Source organism: Delphinus delphis, chromosome 12 (assembly GCF_949987515.2).
Source record: "Delphinus delphis chromosome 12, mDelDel1.2, whole genome shotgun sequence".
NCBI classification, from domain to species: Eukaryota; Metazoa; Chordata; class Mammalia; order Artiodactyla; family Delphinidae; genus Delphinus; species Delphinus delphis.
The window spans coordinates 12,621,525-12,635,077 of NC_082694.2; the positions used below are offsets into that span (position 1 = coordinate 12,621,525).

The 13,553-nt window shown below is 43.5% G+C and overlaps 1 protein-coding gene across 1 annotated transcript in view; it reads left to right on the forward strand.

The window, feature by feature from the left end:
- Nucleotides 1-3,499, forward strand: part of MERTK (MER proto-oncogene, tyrosine kinase) — a 111,117-nt gene extending 107,618 nt beyond the window's left edge. The window contains exon 19 of the mRNA XM_060027359.1: nucleotides 2,461-3,499. Coding sequence (XP_059883342.1) covers nucleotides 2,461-2,974 — 514 coding nt within the window. The 3' untranslated portion in view covers nucleotides 2,975-3,499. The remainder of the gene's footprint in view (nucleotides 1-2,460) is intronic.
- Nucleotides 3,500-13,553: the final 10,054 nt, after the last annotated feature.

Here is a 13,553-nt window from a genome sequence, read left to right on the forward strand (position 1 = left end):
TTTTGAAAGGAATCCATTTTTCTGAGCAGGAGGTCCCAACAGTGGGCTGAAAATATTCATTAAACCATGTTGTAAACAGGTGTGCTGTCATCCAGGCTTTGTTGGTCCCTTTATAGAGCACAGGAAGAGTAGGTTTAGCATAATTCTCAAGGGCCCTGGGACTTTTGGAATGGTAAATGAGCACTGGCTTCAACTTAAAGTCACCTGCTAACTGCGTTAGTCCCAAACAAGAGAGTCAGCCTGTCCTTTGAAGCGTTGAGACAAGGCATTGATTTCTCCTCTCTGGCTGTGAAAGTCCTAGGTGGCATCTTCTTCCAATATAAGGCCGTTTTGTCAGCATTGGAAATCTGCTGTTTAGTGTAGCCACCTTCATTAATGATCTTAACTAGATCTTCTGGATAACTTGCTTCTACACCAGCACCTTGTCCTTTTGTTATGGAGACGGCTTCTTTCCTGAAACCTCATGGACCAACCTCTACTAGCTTCACACTTCTCTTCTGCAGCTCCCTCACCTCTCTCAGCCTTCATAGAACTGAAGAGAGTTAGGGCCTTGCTTTGGTTTTTTTTTTTTTGGTTTTGTTTTTTTTTTTTGCGGTACACGGGCCTCTCCCTGCTGTGGCCTCTCCCGTTGCGGAGCACAGGCTCCGGACGCGCAGGCTCAGCAGCCGTGACTCACGGGCCCAGCCGCTCCGCGGCATGTGGGGTCCTCCCGGACCGGGGCACGAACCCGCGTCCCCTGCATTGGCAGGCGGACTCTCAACCACTGCGTAGGGCCTTGCTTTGGATTGGGCTTTGGCTTAAGAGAATGTTGTGGCTGGTCTCAGACTCTCCGCATCAGCAATAAGGCCGTTTTGCTTTCTCATCACTCATGTGTTCACTGCAGTAGCACCTTTAATTTCCTTCAAGAACTTTTCCTTTGCATCCACACCTGGGCTGTTCGGCACGAGAGGCCTAGCTTTCGGGCTGTCTCAGCTTTTGACATGCCTTCCTCACTAAGTTTAATCATTTCTAGCTTCCTTAAAGTGAGAGGCCTGTGACCCTTCCTTTCAGTTGAACGCTTAGAAGCCATTCTAGGGTTATTAACTGGCGTCATTTCACCAGCGTTGTGTCTCAGGGAATAGAAAGGCCCGAGCAGAAGGAGAGAGGCAGAGGATGGCCGGTCGGTGGAGCCGTCAGAACGCGCACGACGTCCTTTGATTGAATCTGCTGTCTTACGTGGACACGGTGTGCGGCACCTCAAAAATATTATCATAGTAACATCAAAGATCACAGGTCACCCTAACAAACATAACAATAATGGAAAACGTTGGAAATATTGTCAGAATTCCCAGACTGTGATACAGAGACCCCAAGTGAGCAAATGCTCCTGGGAAAATGACACCAATAGACTTGCTCGATGCAGAGTTGCCACAAACCTTCAACTGGTAAAAAAAAAAAAAAAAAACGCAGTATCTTTGGAGTGGGATAAAACGAAGTGCAATAAAACGGGGTCTGCTAGTACTGTCAGACCATAGAGGTCCAGGGCTTGGCGGGGCCTGGGGGTGGTGACACTTGTGGGAACTTTGGCACAGTGGCATCCACAGTATATGTACGTGAACGAGCGGGTCCCTGTTTCCTACAGGGGAGTGCAGGCTCCTCTGTCTCCTGACTTGTTCTTCTCATCACCCCCAGGATCCTAATACATCCTTTGGGTGACATCCAAAGCAACTTTCCTAACATTATCATCTGGTCGTGGGAACGCACTGAAGCACAATCTTTCTGTGGTTCCCCCTTGCCCACAGGGTAGAACCTAAACCCGTCAGGGTCTGACCCATGGCAAGCAGGGCTGCTCCGTGGTTAAGAACATGGGCTCTTGCGTCAGACACTCTTTGATGTGGGTCACAGCTTCACCCTCGTCCTGGGGCCAAGCATCACGCTCTCAGGATCCTCCTCTGTAAAATGGGGATCACAGTACCTGTGTGTGGGCTCGTGCTGCCAAGCAGGCTGGTCTCTAAAAGTACCTTACACGATGGCTGTCAGATAGTAAATGCCGATGACAGGTCAGCGGTTATTACTTTTACTGGAGGAGGTCGAAGTCACGGAGAAGAGCAGGGGCCCCCGAGCGTTTCTCCTTCACGGGGCAGCATCAGGTGGCCAAGGTTCAGCAGCCCTACACGCGCCACGAAGCTGCGGCCGCTTCAAATCAGGGGCTGTCCCAGCCCAGGGCTCACCTGCCACTGTCACAGCACTGCCCTTATTCTTCACACACCTGCCCACGCCGGCCCCCCTCTCGATTTCATGCCTCGAGCCTCGCAAGGCCTGGAACGATGGTGAGTGTGGAGCTGGTGCCGACACCTGTCTGCTCCCAGGACCCCCGCTCCCCTCCCCCTCCCCCCAGCCCCTCCACTCCCACCTGAGTGGGAGAAGCAGGGGCGGATTGCACGTGCTGAGCCAGGAGATAACACTCTTCTTTGCTTCTAGGTATGAAGTCATGCACTCTTGCTGGAGAGCTGAGCCCTTGGACCGCCCCACGTTTTCAATGCTGAGGCTGCAGCTAGAAAAGCTCTTGGAAAGCCTGCCTGAAGTTCAGAACGAAGCCGACATCATTTACGTCAACACACAGTTTCCGGGGAGCTGCGAGGGCCCGGCCGAGGGCTCGGCACTTGCTCAGCTGGACGTGAACATCCATCCCGACTTGGTCATTGCTTCTTGCACACCCGGCGCCACCGTCAGCGTGGTCACCGCAGAAATCCATGACAACAGACCTCACGAGGGAAGGTACATCCTGAACGGGGTCAGCGAGGGCTGGGAAGAGCAGGCTCCTGCTGCCCCGGCGACGGGGACGGCGGGAAGGAACGGTGTTTTACTGGAGGACAGGCTGGTAAGGAATGGGGTCTCCTGGTCCCAGTCCAGCACGCTGCCCTTGGGGAGCCCAGCGTCAGATGAACTCTTATTTGCCAACGACTCCTCAGAAGACTCAGAAGTCCTCATGTGAGGAGAGCTGAGACACATTCCCAAATCCTGGAAATTCCTCCATACGAGAACCCACATACACTCGATGTTTTTGGTATATGTCTTCCTTACCAAGTCAATGCCCTGGCCCAAAAGCACCACGTGAATGTTGTCAAGTAAGTCATCGTTTAGAATACGTAACATATATTTATTTAAAGAGAAAATATCTATATGTATATGGTGGAAAGAGACAAAGATATTCTATTTTAATAAAAGATGACTTATGTCACTTTTCTGGATGATCTTAACATTTAAGCTCTAACAGCCCCATCTCCACAGCAGTTCCTGGATGTTCACGTTGGCACAAAGTTGTTTTTTTAAAGTTCTTTTCCTTTTTCATGACTATTAAATATTTGTAAAATAAAATGCCATATTTGCCTTTGCTTCTGCTCTTAAGAAAAATCTGGTATTCCCACCTGAATCATCTCTTTGATAAGAGAGATTCATTTCATATTTAAAGTTTTATAACTGATGAATTCTCCGATCTGGCTTCCTAATAAAATATGAATGAGGAAAGATGCGTGGTACTTACTTGAGACTTGGAAAGACATGGCCACTGGCTGCCTCAGTGCCTTTGCAAAGGAATTCCCTTGATGCGGGGCCCTCGATGCAATTGCTCTGACCACTTGACATTGTTTTTTTTAAAGATATGGAAGAACCACTCCAGAGAGCCCAAAGATGAAGAACAAAACAAAATATTAGAGGGTTGAAAAATACAATCTGAGTGGAAAAATTTCAAATAAATCGTAGAAGGGACTTCCCTGGTGGTCTAGTGGTTAGGACTCTGCCCTTCCACTGCAGGAGGCACAGGTTCAATCCCTGATCAGGGAACTAAGATCCTGCATGCCACGTGGCATGGCCAAAAAAAAAAAAATTCTAGAAGAGGGTCCAAGAAGTTAAGCACTTTTCTGTGGGAAGGCGAGACTCGTAGGAGGGAGACGCGGGCAGTGGACAGGGAACAAGCTCAGAGCTTAGGACCCCTGAGTTCACGTCCTGGCTCTGCTGGGTCATAAGAGCCATTGCTGGTTGAGCACTTGTTATGTCTCAAGCACTTTATGTGAACTGTACATTAATATGTACATCATTAACGTGGGTACCAGTGCCATCATCACGCATGGGCCAGGAAACAGAGGCTGGAAAGGTTGAGGGCCTGCTATGGCCCGTGTCTAGAGAGGGCGGGAGCTAGAATTCAGAACGAAGGAATCCAGTTCTGGCTGGCTCTAAGCATGTGATTTGGGGGTCTGTTCTAGAGCCTCTCGACCTTTTAACTTTTTTTAACAAACACATAGATAGCCCTTATTATGTGGCCAGGCCTGGCAGTCATTTAATCCTCATAACAACCCTACCAGGTAGGTACTACTGTTATTATCTCCATGTCACAGCTGGGCAGACTGAGGCAAGAGGAGGCTCACTTACTCTGCTAGTAAAGCAGTAGACTGATGTGGTCAGTTTCAGTGTTGATCCCTTCAGCCCCTGGGGCAGCCACGCAGGCGCAGGGCCACTGGCATCCCCAGATGTGTTGCAATTGTGAGTAGCCTCACCCAAGCCACTGCAGCCTGCAGGGATCAGTGTGTGGCCCTCACAGTCTGGGTCCTGGTCCCGGATGCCAGCCCAGATGCCCCAGTCTCCAGGGTCTGCCAGCTCTATTGTTACTGTGAAATGCTCCAGACAAGAAAGTTCTGCGGGTTGGCGAGGAAACTGCATTGTTAGGAGAAATGCTAGCACCACATTTTATCCATGAAAGGAAAAAAACAAAAGGCTGTTAGAGCCTAGAAAGATCATTTCTACTGTTGGACAATTTTGAATGGTTATTTGAAAATCCGTAGAAAATTTTTATTTTTTTACTTTGTGCAAATAAAGTTTCCTACTGGTGGTAACTATTGAGAATGTCTTGATCAGGAACTGACTGGCTAGTTTAAGCAAAAAAACCCAAGGTAAAAAGGTATGTTCGTGGGGACTTCCCTGGTGGTCCAGTGGTTAGGACTCTGTGCTTCCACTGCAAGGGGCATGGGTTTGATCCCTGCTCAGGGAACTAAGATCCTGCAAGCCGTGCAGCTCCCCCCCCCAAAAAAAAAGGTATGTTCGGGACTTCCTGGTGGCACAGTGGTTAAGACTCTGTGCTCCCAATGCAGGGGGCCCGGGTTCGATCCCTGGTCAGGAAACTGCATCCCACATGCATGCTGCAACTAAGAGTTTGCATGCCACAACTAAGGAGCTGGTGATCCGCAACTAAGGAGCCAATGAGCCACAACTAAGAAGGCCGCCACTGCAACTAAGGAGCACACATGCTGCAACTAAGGAGCCCATGAGCCACAACGAAGAAGCCCACCTGCTGCAACTAAGACCCAGCGCAACCAAATAAATAAATTAAATAAATATTTTTTTTAAAATGTATATTTGCATCTGTAAGATAAATAAGCAAATTGAAAAACATACTTGGGAGTTTCATACACATTTAATATTAAATATCTAAACTAATACACTTTGTGTTTTGTGTTTCTAATTTTAATTACATAATGTAAATAAATATATAATGAATAGGTCGTCAAATGCCCACAGCCCCCCAAATCCTGTCCAGTTTGCTCAGTATATGCCGTGTGGCCCGAGAAGGGCTGGAAAGCCTGGGCCAGTTCTGCTGTAGAGAGAAAGCTGTGACTTCCGGCTTTTCCTGAGACAGTAACAAACATGGCAGAGAAATTCACTTCAACCCCACAGCGATGCCCCAGGGCCTTGGGTAAATGGGGCGTGATGGGCAGAACTCCCATCCCAGCCTCCTTTTCCCAACAGGAGAATGGAGCCAGACTCCCCTCGTTCAGACACTCGCTGAGACAGTCGCTACCACCATGTTCTTCTCTCAGCCACGCTGGAATGTTTGAAAGAAGTAACTTTCAGAGGACCCGATCCCTGGCAAAGTCTTGTATAGACTTCTGAGCATGAACTGAACATAGCCCTTCAAGTTCTCTTTTGTATAAACTCAAATTACTTTTGTAAGTGACTCCTATGGGCCAAAAGTCTGGGAGAGAAAACAGGGAGAAACAAGACAGTCATTCTCTTCAGCCGGGCTGGGACAGGGCTGGGACAGGGCTGGGGAGAGCAAGAGAAATAAACAAATACCAGAAATACTTGTGACCTACAGGTGAGACTAGCTCTGCCTTGGGAGGGTTATTTTTTCCTCCCCTCCTTCCCTCCCTCCCTCACTCCCCTCCCCACCTCTCTCCTTTTTTCTTCTTTTTCCTTTCCTTTTCTTTTCTCCCCTCCTCCCCACCCCCCTTTCCATTCCTTTTTCTGGCCTTTCTTTCTGAGTAGAAAGGAGAAGTGAGAAGAATCAGGGCCTCAGGAGTCAGACCACGCAGCCAACAGCAAGGGCTAGACAGGAACCAGTCCTGTGAGCATTCCTTGGGCAATCTTGGTCAGGTCACTTTGATCTCCCGGAGCCCAAGTGTCCATCAGTGTACAGTAGAGATTGCAACACCTCCTGCAACCCCCTGTAGGAAGGGGAGGTGGCAAGGTCCTTGAAAGGACCTTATGCTTGTTATCGAGGCTTCTCCCAATCAGAGGCTTCTCCCAATTTCATTGCTTATGCAGTACAAACTCACCATTTGTCATAGTAGAAATATTGTCCCTGATTATGTTATCAACCGCCTCCAAAATAACGCAAACTAATTCAAAAAAGAAAAGAAAAAGGGACTTCCCTTGTGGTCCAGTAGTAAAGAATCCGCCTTCCAATGCAGGGGACGTGGGTTCGATCCCTGGTCCAACTGAGATCTCCCATGCCGCAGGGCAACTAAGCCCAGCATGCGACGACTATTGAACTCACACGCCTCAACTAGAGAGCCTGCATGCCACAAACTGCAAAGCCCACACGCTCTGGAGCCCTCGCGCCACAACTAGAGAGAGAAAAACCTGCACACTACAACTAGAGAGAAGCCCGAGCGCCATAACGAAGGATCCCGCAACTAAGACCCAATGCAGCCAAAAAATAATAATAATAAGGAGAATAGAGAGAGAGAGAAAGAAGGGAGGCAGGAAGGGAGGGAGAGAGGAAGGAAGGGAGAAAGAGGGAGAGGAGAGGAGAGGAGAGGAGAAAGGAGAGGAGGAAAAGAAAAAGACTTAATCTTTGCCACTGATGCACACAGTAGGGGAAGTGGCCAGGGTGCAGGAGAGTGGTCCTCATCCCCCAGAGGCCGGCACCTGGCTACACAGCGATGCCCAGATACCTCTCCTATCAGTCTCGTCCTGGAGTTTAGTTATTTGAGCTTCAGTGACCATTCTCTTTCCATATATGGGTGATGGCAAGCAGTGGTGACTTTACCAACAGGATTTGGGGACCTGAGGTGTCAGAGTGCCCTCCAGGGAGGAGGAGACCCTCCCTCTTCTTCCATGTCCCCCAGACCAAGCAGAGATTCCCTCTCAGGAAACAGGCCAAACCACAGCTCTTATCTTACAAATCAGGTCGATTCTGGCCAGACTTGTCCTGACTCATGAAAGTAAAGAATTTTGTAACTTCTCCTGGTAAATGAAAAAAGCAAGTTGGAACTTCTGCTGAGTCGGTAGGAAAGTAACTCACCCAAAAATAAACCAGTTATAACAGCAACTTAACTTCTCTAAAGACATTTAGGTACCTTGAGTGACAAATGGGAAAACGGGAAGTTTTGCTTTCTTTAATGAACATTTCAGTAACGTGTGATGTTTCTATATGTAGGTTTTATTTTCTCCCTTTTAAAGGTCTAAGAATAGAAGTAAAATTGCCAATCCTGTTTAACTTTAAAAAGCATGTCTAAATTACCTAACTTATTTGTATTTTAATGTAGTGATTATTTCCAGAAATTGTAACCCAAAGACCACTACTTTAGAATATTTTCATGTATAATATCTAGGATTCCATGCATAGATATTCGAAAGAGACGCTTGAGAATTATGTATATTAACCCTTCCTACCTCTTAAGGACACAATCATTTTAAATTAATCTGTGGATTTACTGAAACTGCACATCTACAAATTCTAACCAAAAAAGTATTTTTGAAAAAAGAAAAGTGTTTTTGAACATCAACCATGTGCGGATACAATCAACTCACCCATTCAACTGATACTCACTGAGAATATTAGTGACTATATTCTGAACAGAACTGGGACATTGGGATTTGCAAAGCACAGCAATCTAGACCTTGCTGTCTTGGATAACAGTCCAGAAGAGGGAATAGAAGGCTTCAAATGAATACTTTCTTTTAAAGAATATTCCTCAGAGGGCTCTGACTTGCACATTTTATTGAAGTCTATTAATACCACGGTAAAGCAGATCAGCCAGGCCTGCAGATGCTGTCCAGACTCTGTAACAAACTTCAGAGCTAGATCAAACGCTTTTCCTGGAAGCAGGCTCCAAGGCCCAGCCCCATCTGACTTAAAATTAAAGGGCCATCAGCTGGAGTTTGAAAACCAAAATTCCATCATGTTACAAGTCTGAACAAGAGAATGCAGGCTGCTTCTTTAACTCCACGGAGTACTCCATGAGTACTTAACTCCACGAGGCTTGTTTTAACATAGTTTCTCCAGAGACAGAAGATAGTTTCTCATTCAAAAATGTGTGGTTCTCCAACTCTTTTTCTTCCTGTCGTTTAGGTGAGATTATCAGTGATGATCTACCTTCAGGTTCACTGATTCTTCCTTCTGCTGGCTCATGTCTGCTGTTGGGCCCTTCTAGTGAGTTTTTCATTTTAGTAATTGTATTTTTTCGACTCCAGAAGTTCCATTCAGTTATTTTAATAACTTCTCTTTCTTTATTGATATTCTCTATTTGATTTAAAAAAATGGTTTTCTTTCATTGTTTGAACATATTTATAAATAGATGCTTTTTTACATAATAAAATGTCTGTTCAGTCCAACATCTGGATCCCTTCAGGGAAAGTTTCTATTGACTACTTTTTTCCTGTGTACACATTAATATTCTTGTTTATTTACCCATTTAATCTATTTCTGTTGAAACTGGATATTTCAGATCATATATTGCAACAACTATGGATTCTAATTTGTCTCTCCTTCCAGGGGTGGTTGTTATCACTGTTTCTTTAGGGGTTTGCCTGAACTAATCCTGTAGATTGCGTTTCTCCTGCAATGTTTGAACACTGGTGCCTCTGCTCAGTTGCTTTTTTAAAATTATCCGCATTTTTATTTTTAAGTCTGGCTTTTAAGGGGTCATCCGGGAGTCAAGCAGAGCTTAGTAGTAAGCCAATCATTGATCAGACGTTGTACTTAAACATCTTGGGCCAATGAGGCCTCCACATTTTGTTTATGGATCTGTCTGTAGCTTGGATAATATATTCCAAGTTCAGGAAGTTTACAAGTCTGCTTGGCATTCCCAGTGTTTCTTGCTTAGCCAGTGATGAGTAGTTCACTAAACGTGAATGGATTAAATATTCCAATCCAAAACCACAGATCATCAGTCTGGATAAAAGGAACTTTTATCCAGAATTTATACATAATTCTTACAACTCAACAGTAAAATGACAACCTAATTTTTATTTTTTTCTTCCAGTTTTATAAAGATATAATTGACATACAGCACAGTATAAGTTTAAGGTGTACAGCATCATGATTTGACTTACACACATCATGAAATGATCACCACAATAAGTTTAGTGAACATCCATCATCTCATATAGATACAAAATTAAAGAAATAGAAAAAAATATTTTCCTTGTGTTGAGAACTCTTGGGATTTACTCACTGAACACATTTCATGTATAACGTTACATCCCTAGTACTTATTTATCTTATAACTGAAAGTGTGTACCTTTTGAATGCTTTCATCCAGTTCTGCCTCTCTCTACCCTCTACTTCTGGAAATCAGAAACCTAATCTCTTCTTCTATGAGTTTGTTTGTTTTTCAAGTATAATTGACCTACAACACTATGTTAGTTCCTGTTACACAACATTGTGATTTGATAATTCTATACATTTCAAAATGATCACCAGGATAAGTCTAGTTACCATAGACTTATTGTAACTAGAATATTACATATTTCTTGACTATATTTCCCACACTGTACATTTCATATCCATGGCTTATTTATTTTGCAACTGGAAGTTTGTACCTCTTAATCTCCCTCACCTATTTCTCTCCTCCCCGCCACCTCCCTCCCTTCTGGCAACCACCTGTTTATTCTCTGTATCTATGACTTTGTTTCTGTTTTGCTATATTTGTTCATTTGTTTTTTAGATTCCACATATAAGTGAAATCATACAGTATTTGTCTTATTCTGTCTGACTTACTTCACTAAGCATAATACCGTCTAGGTCCATCCATGTTGTTGCAAATGGCAAGATTTCATTAGTTTTTATGGCTAATATTCCATTGTGTGTATGTATATATATATATATATACACATGTATATATATATGTCTCATCTTCTTTATCCATTCATCTATTAATGGGCACTTGGAAACACAAAGCACCACAAATAACCAAAACAATCTTGAGAAAGGAGAACAAAGCTGGAGGTATCATGCTTTCTGATTTCAAAATATAATACAGGGACTTCCCTGGTGACGCAATGGTTAAGAATCCACCTGACAATTCAGGGGACACGGGTTCGAGCCCTGGTCCGGGAAGATCCCACATGCTGTGGAGCAATGAAGTCTGTGAACCACAACTACTGAGCCTGCGCTCTGGAGCCCATGAGCCACAACTACTGAAGCCCGTGCACTCTAGGGCCCACACACCACAACTACTGACCCCACATGCTGCAGCTACTGAAGCCTGCCCACAGGCCTACTAGAGCCTGTGCTCCACAACAAGAGAAGCCACTGCAATGAGAAGCCCACATACTGCAATAAAGAGTAGTCCCCACTCGCCACAACTAGAGAAAGCCTATGTGCAGCAACAAAGACCTAATACATCCAAAACAAAAAACAAAGCTACCATCATCAAAACAGTATGATATGTACCACAATGTTCATTGCAGCTCTATTTACAATAGCCAGGACATGGAAGCAACCTAAGTGTCCATCAACAGATGAATGGATAAAGAAGATGTGGCACATATATACAATGGAATATTACTCAGCCATAAAAAGAAACGAAATTGAGTTATTTGTAGTGAGGTGGATGGACCTAGAGTCTGTCATACAGAGTGAAGTAAGTCAGAAAGAGAAAAACAAATACTAACACATATATACAGAATCTAAAAAAAAAAATGGTTCTGAAGAACCTAGGGGCAGGACAGGAATAAAGACGCAGACGTAGAGAATGGACTTGAGGACACAGGGAGGGGGAAGGGTAAGCTGGGATGAAGTGAGAAAGTGGCATGGACTTACATATACTACCAAATGTAAAATAGATAGCTAGTGGGCGGCAGCCGCATAGCACAGGGAGATCAGCTCAGTGCTTTGTGACCACCTAGAGGGGTGGGATAGGGAGGGTGGGAGGGAGGGAGACGCAAGAGGGAAGAGATATGGGGACATATGTATATGTATAACTGATTCACTTTGTTATAAAGCAGAAACTGACACACCATTGTAAAGCAATTATACTCTAATAAAGATGTTTAAAAAATAAATAACATATATGCTGTTGTTATTATTTTGCTTAATAAAGATGATGTAAAGATAAATAAATAAATAACACATAAAAGCATTTGTTCTTTAATAATGTAAAATCCCTGTTGAGTCCATTACCAGCAATCAAATGTGTGATACTTAGCACTAAGGCACACAATGTTTGCTGACTGATTAAGGTTTTAATGGCTTAAATTAGAGGTATATATAGCATCATCAATTGAAGTTGGAAGATGAAAACTCTGGATTAAAAAGCCATTTAGAGTAGACAGTATTTTATATAAAATATCTTCAATCAGCTAGTGTCACCTACTGGTGAGGATTGGCTAGTGTTCTAGAAACGATTCTATTTCCTAGTGCTCTTGAATTTTAATGGTTGCATAACAAGGGGTCTGTATGAAGCATTAGTAAACAATAAAACTTTGACACACTAGAAAAATATTTATATGATATACAAGTTTCTTGTGAAAAGCAACTGTTAGAAATTCAATCTAGCTAGTTACTTTGTAGAATGTTCCTCAATTTGAGTTTATCTGAGGTTTCCCCATGATTCAATTCAGGTGATGATGCATTTTGGGCAGGAATACCACAGAAGTGATGCTGCTTCTTTTCATGGCATCACAGCGTGAGACATATCATGTCAATTTGTCCCACTCGTTGTGATATTAACTTTGATCATTAAGGTGGTGTCTGCCAGGTTTCTCTACTATAAAATTACTATTTTCCCCTTTGTAATGAATATAGTTTGTGGCAGATACTTCCTCAACAAACTTTTACTAATTTTAGAATCCAATTGATGATTCTTTCTGAGTCAAGTGTAAGTATGACAGTTACCAAATGATGATTTCCTAACTCCATCATTCATTCTATATTTACTTGTTGGTGTCCTACTGTAAGGAAGAGGTTTTCTTTCTGTCCTATTTATTTAATCTTTTATGTATTATCATTATTTATTACTGATAATAGACATCTCAATAGGTGTGAGGTGATATCTCATTGTGATTTTTTAACATTTTTATTTATTTATTTATTTTTGATTGTGTTGGGTCTTCATTGCTATGCACGGGCTTTCTCTAGTTGTGTTGCGCGGGCTTCTCATTGTAGTGGCTTCTCTGGTTGCAAAGCATGGGCTCTAGGCGCACAGGCTTCAGTAGTTGTGGCACACTGGCTCAGTAGTTGTGGCTCGTGGGCTCTAGAGCGCAAGTTCAGTAGTTGTGGTGCACAGGCTTAGTTGCTCCGTGGTATGTGGGATCTTCCTGGACCAGGGCTCAAACCTGTGTCCCCTGTATTGGCAGGCGGATTCTTAACCACAGTACCACCAGGGAAGACCCTCATTGTGGTTTTAACTTTCATTTCCCTGATGATTAGTTATGTTCAGCACTTTTCATGTGCCCGTTAGCTATCTGTGTGTCTTCTTTGGAGAAATGTCTATTCTGGTGTTTTTCCCATTTTTTAAATTGGGCTATTTGTTGTTGGTTTTTTTGCTATTGAGTTGTATGAGTTCTTGTATATTTTGGATATTAACTCCTTATTGGATGTGTGGTTTGCAAGTAGTTTCATTCTATAGGTTGCTTTTCATTTTGTTGATGGTTTCCTTTCCTGTGCAGAAGCTTTTAGTGTGATGTAGTCCCACTATTTATTTTTGCTTTTGGTCCCAAATCCAAAAAATCATTGCCAAGACTAATGTAAAGGAACTTAGCTCCTCCATTTTTGTCTAGGAGTTTTATGGTTTCAGCTCTATGACCAAGTCTTTAATCCATTTAGCATTGATTTTTGTGTATGGTGTAAGATAGGATCCATTCTTTTGCATATAGATATCCAGTTTTCCCAGTACCACTTATTGAAGAGACTGTTCTTTCCCCATTGTGTATTCTTGGAGACTTTGTAGAAAATTAATTGACCATTATGCAATGGTTTATTTCCAGGGTCTCTATTCTGTTCCATTGATCTATATGTCTGTTTTATGCCAATAGCATACTGTTTTTTTTTGGGGGGGGGGTTACTGTAGCTT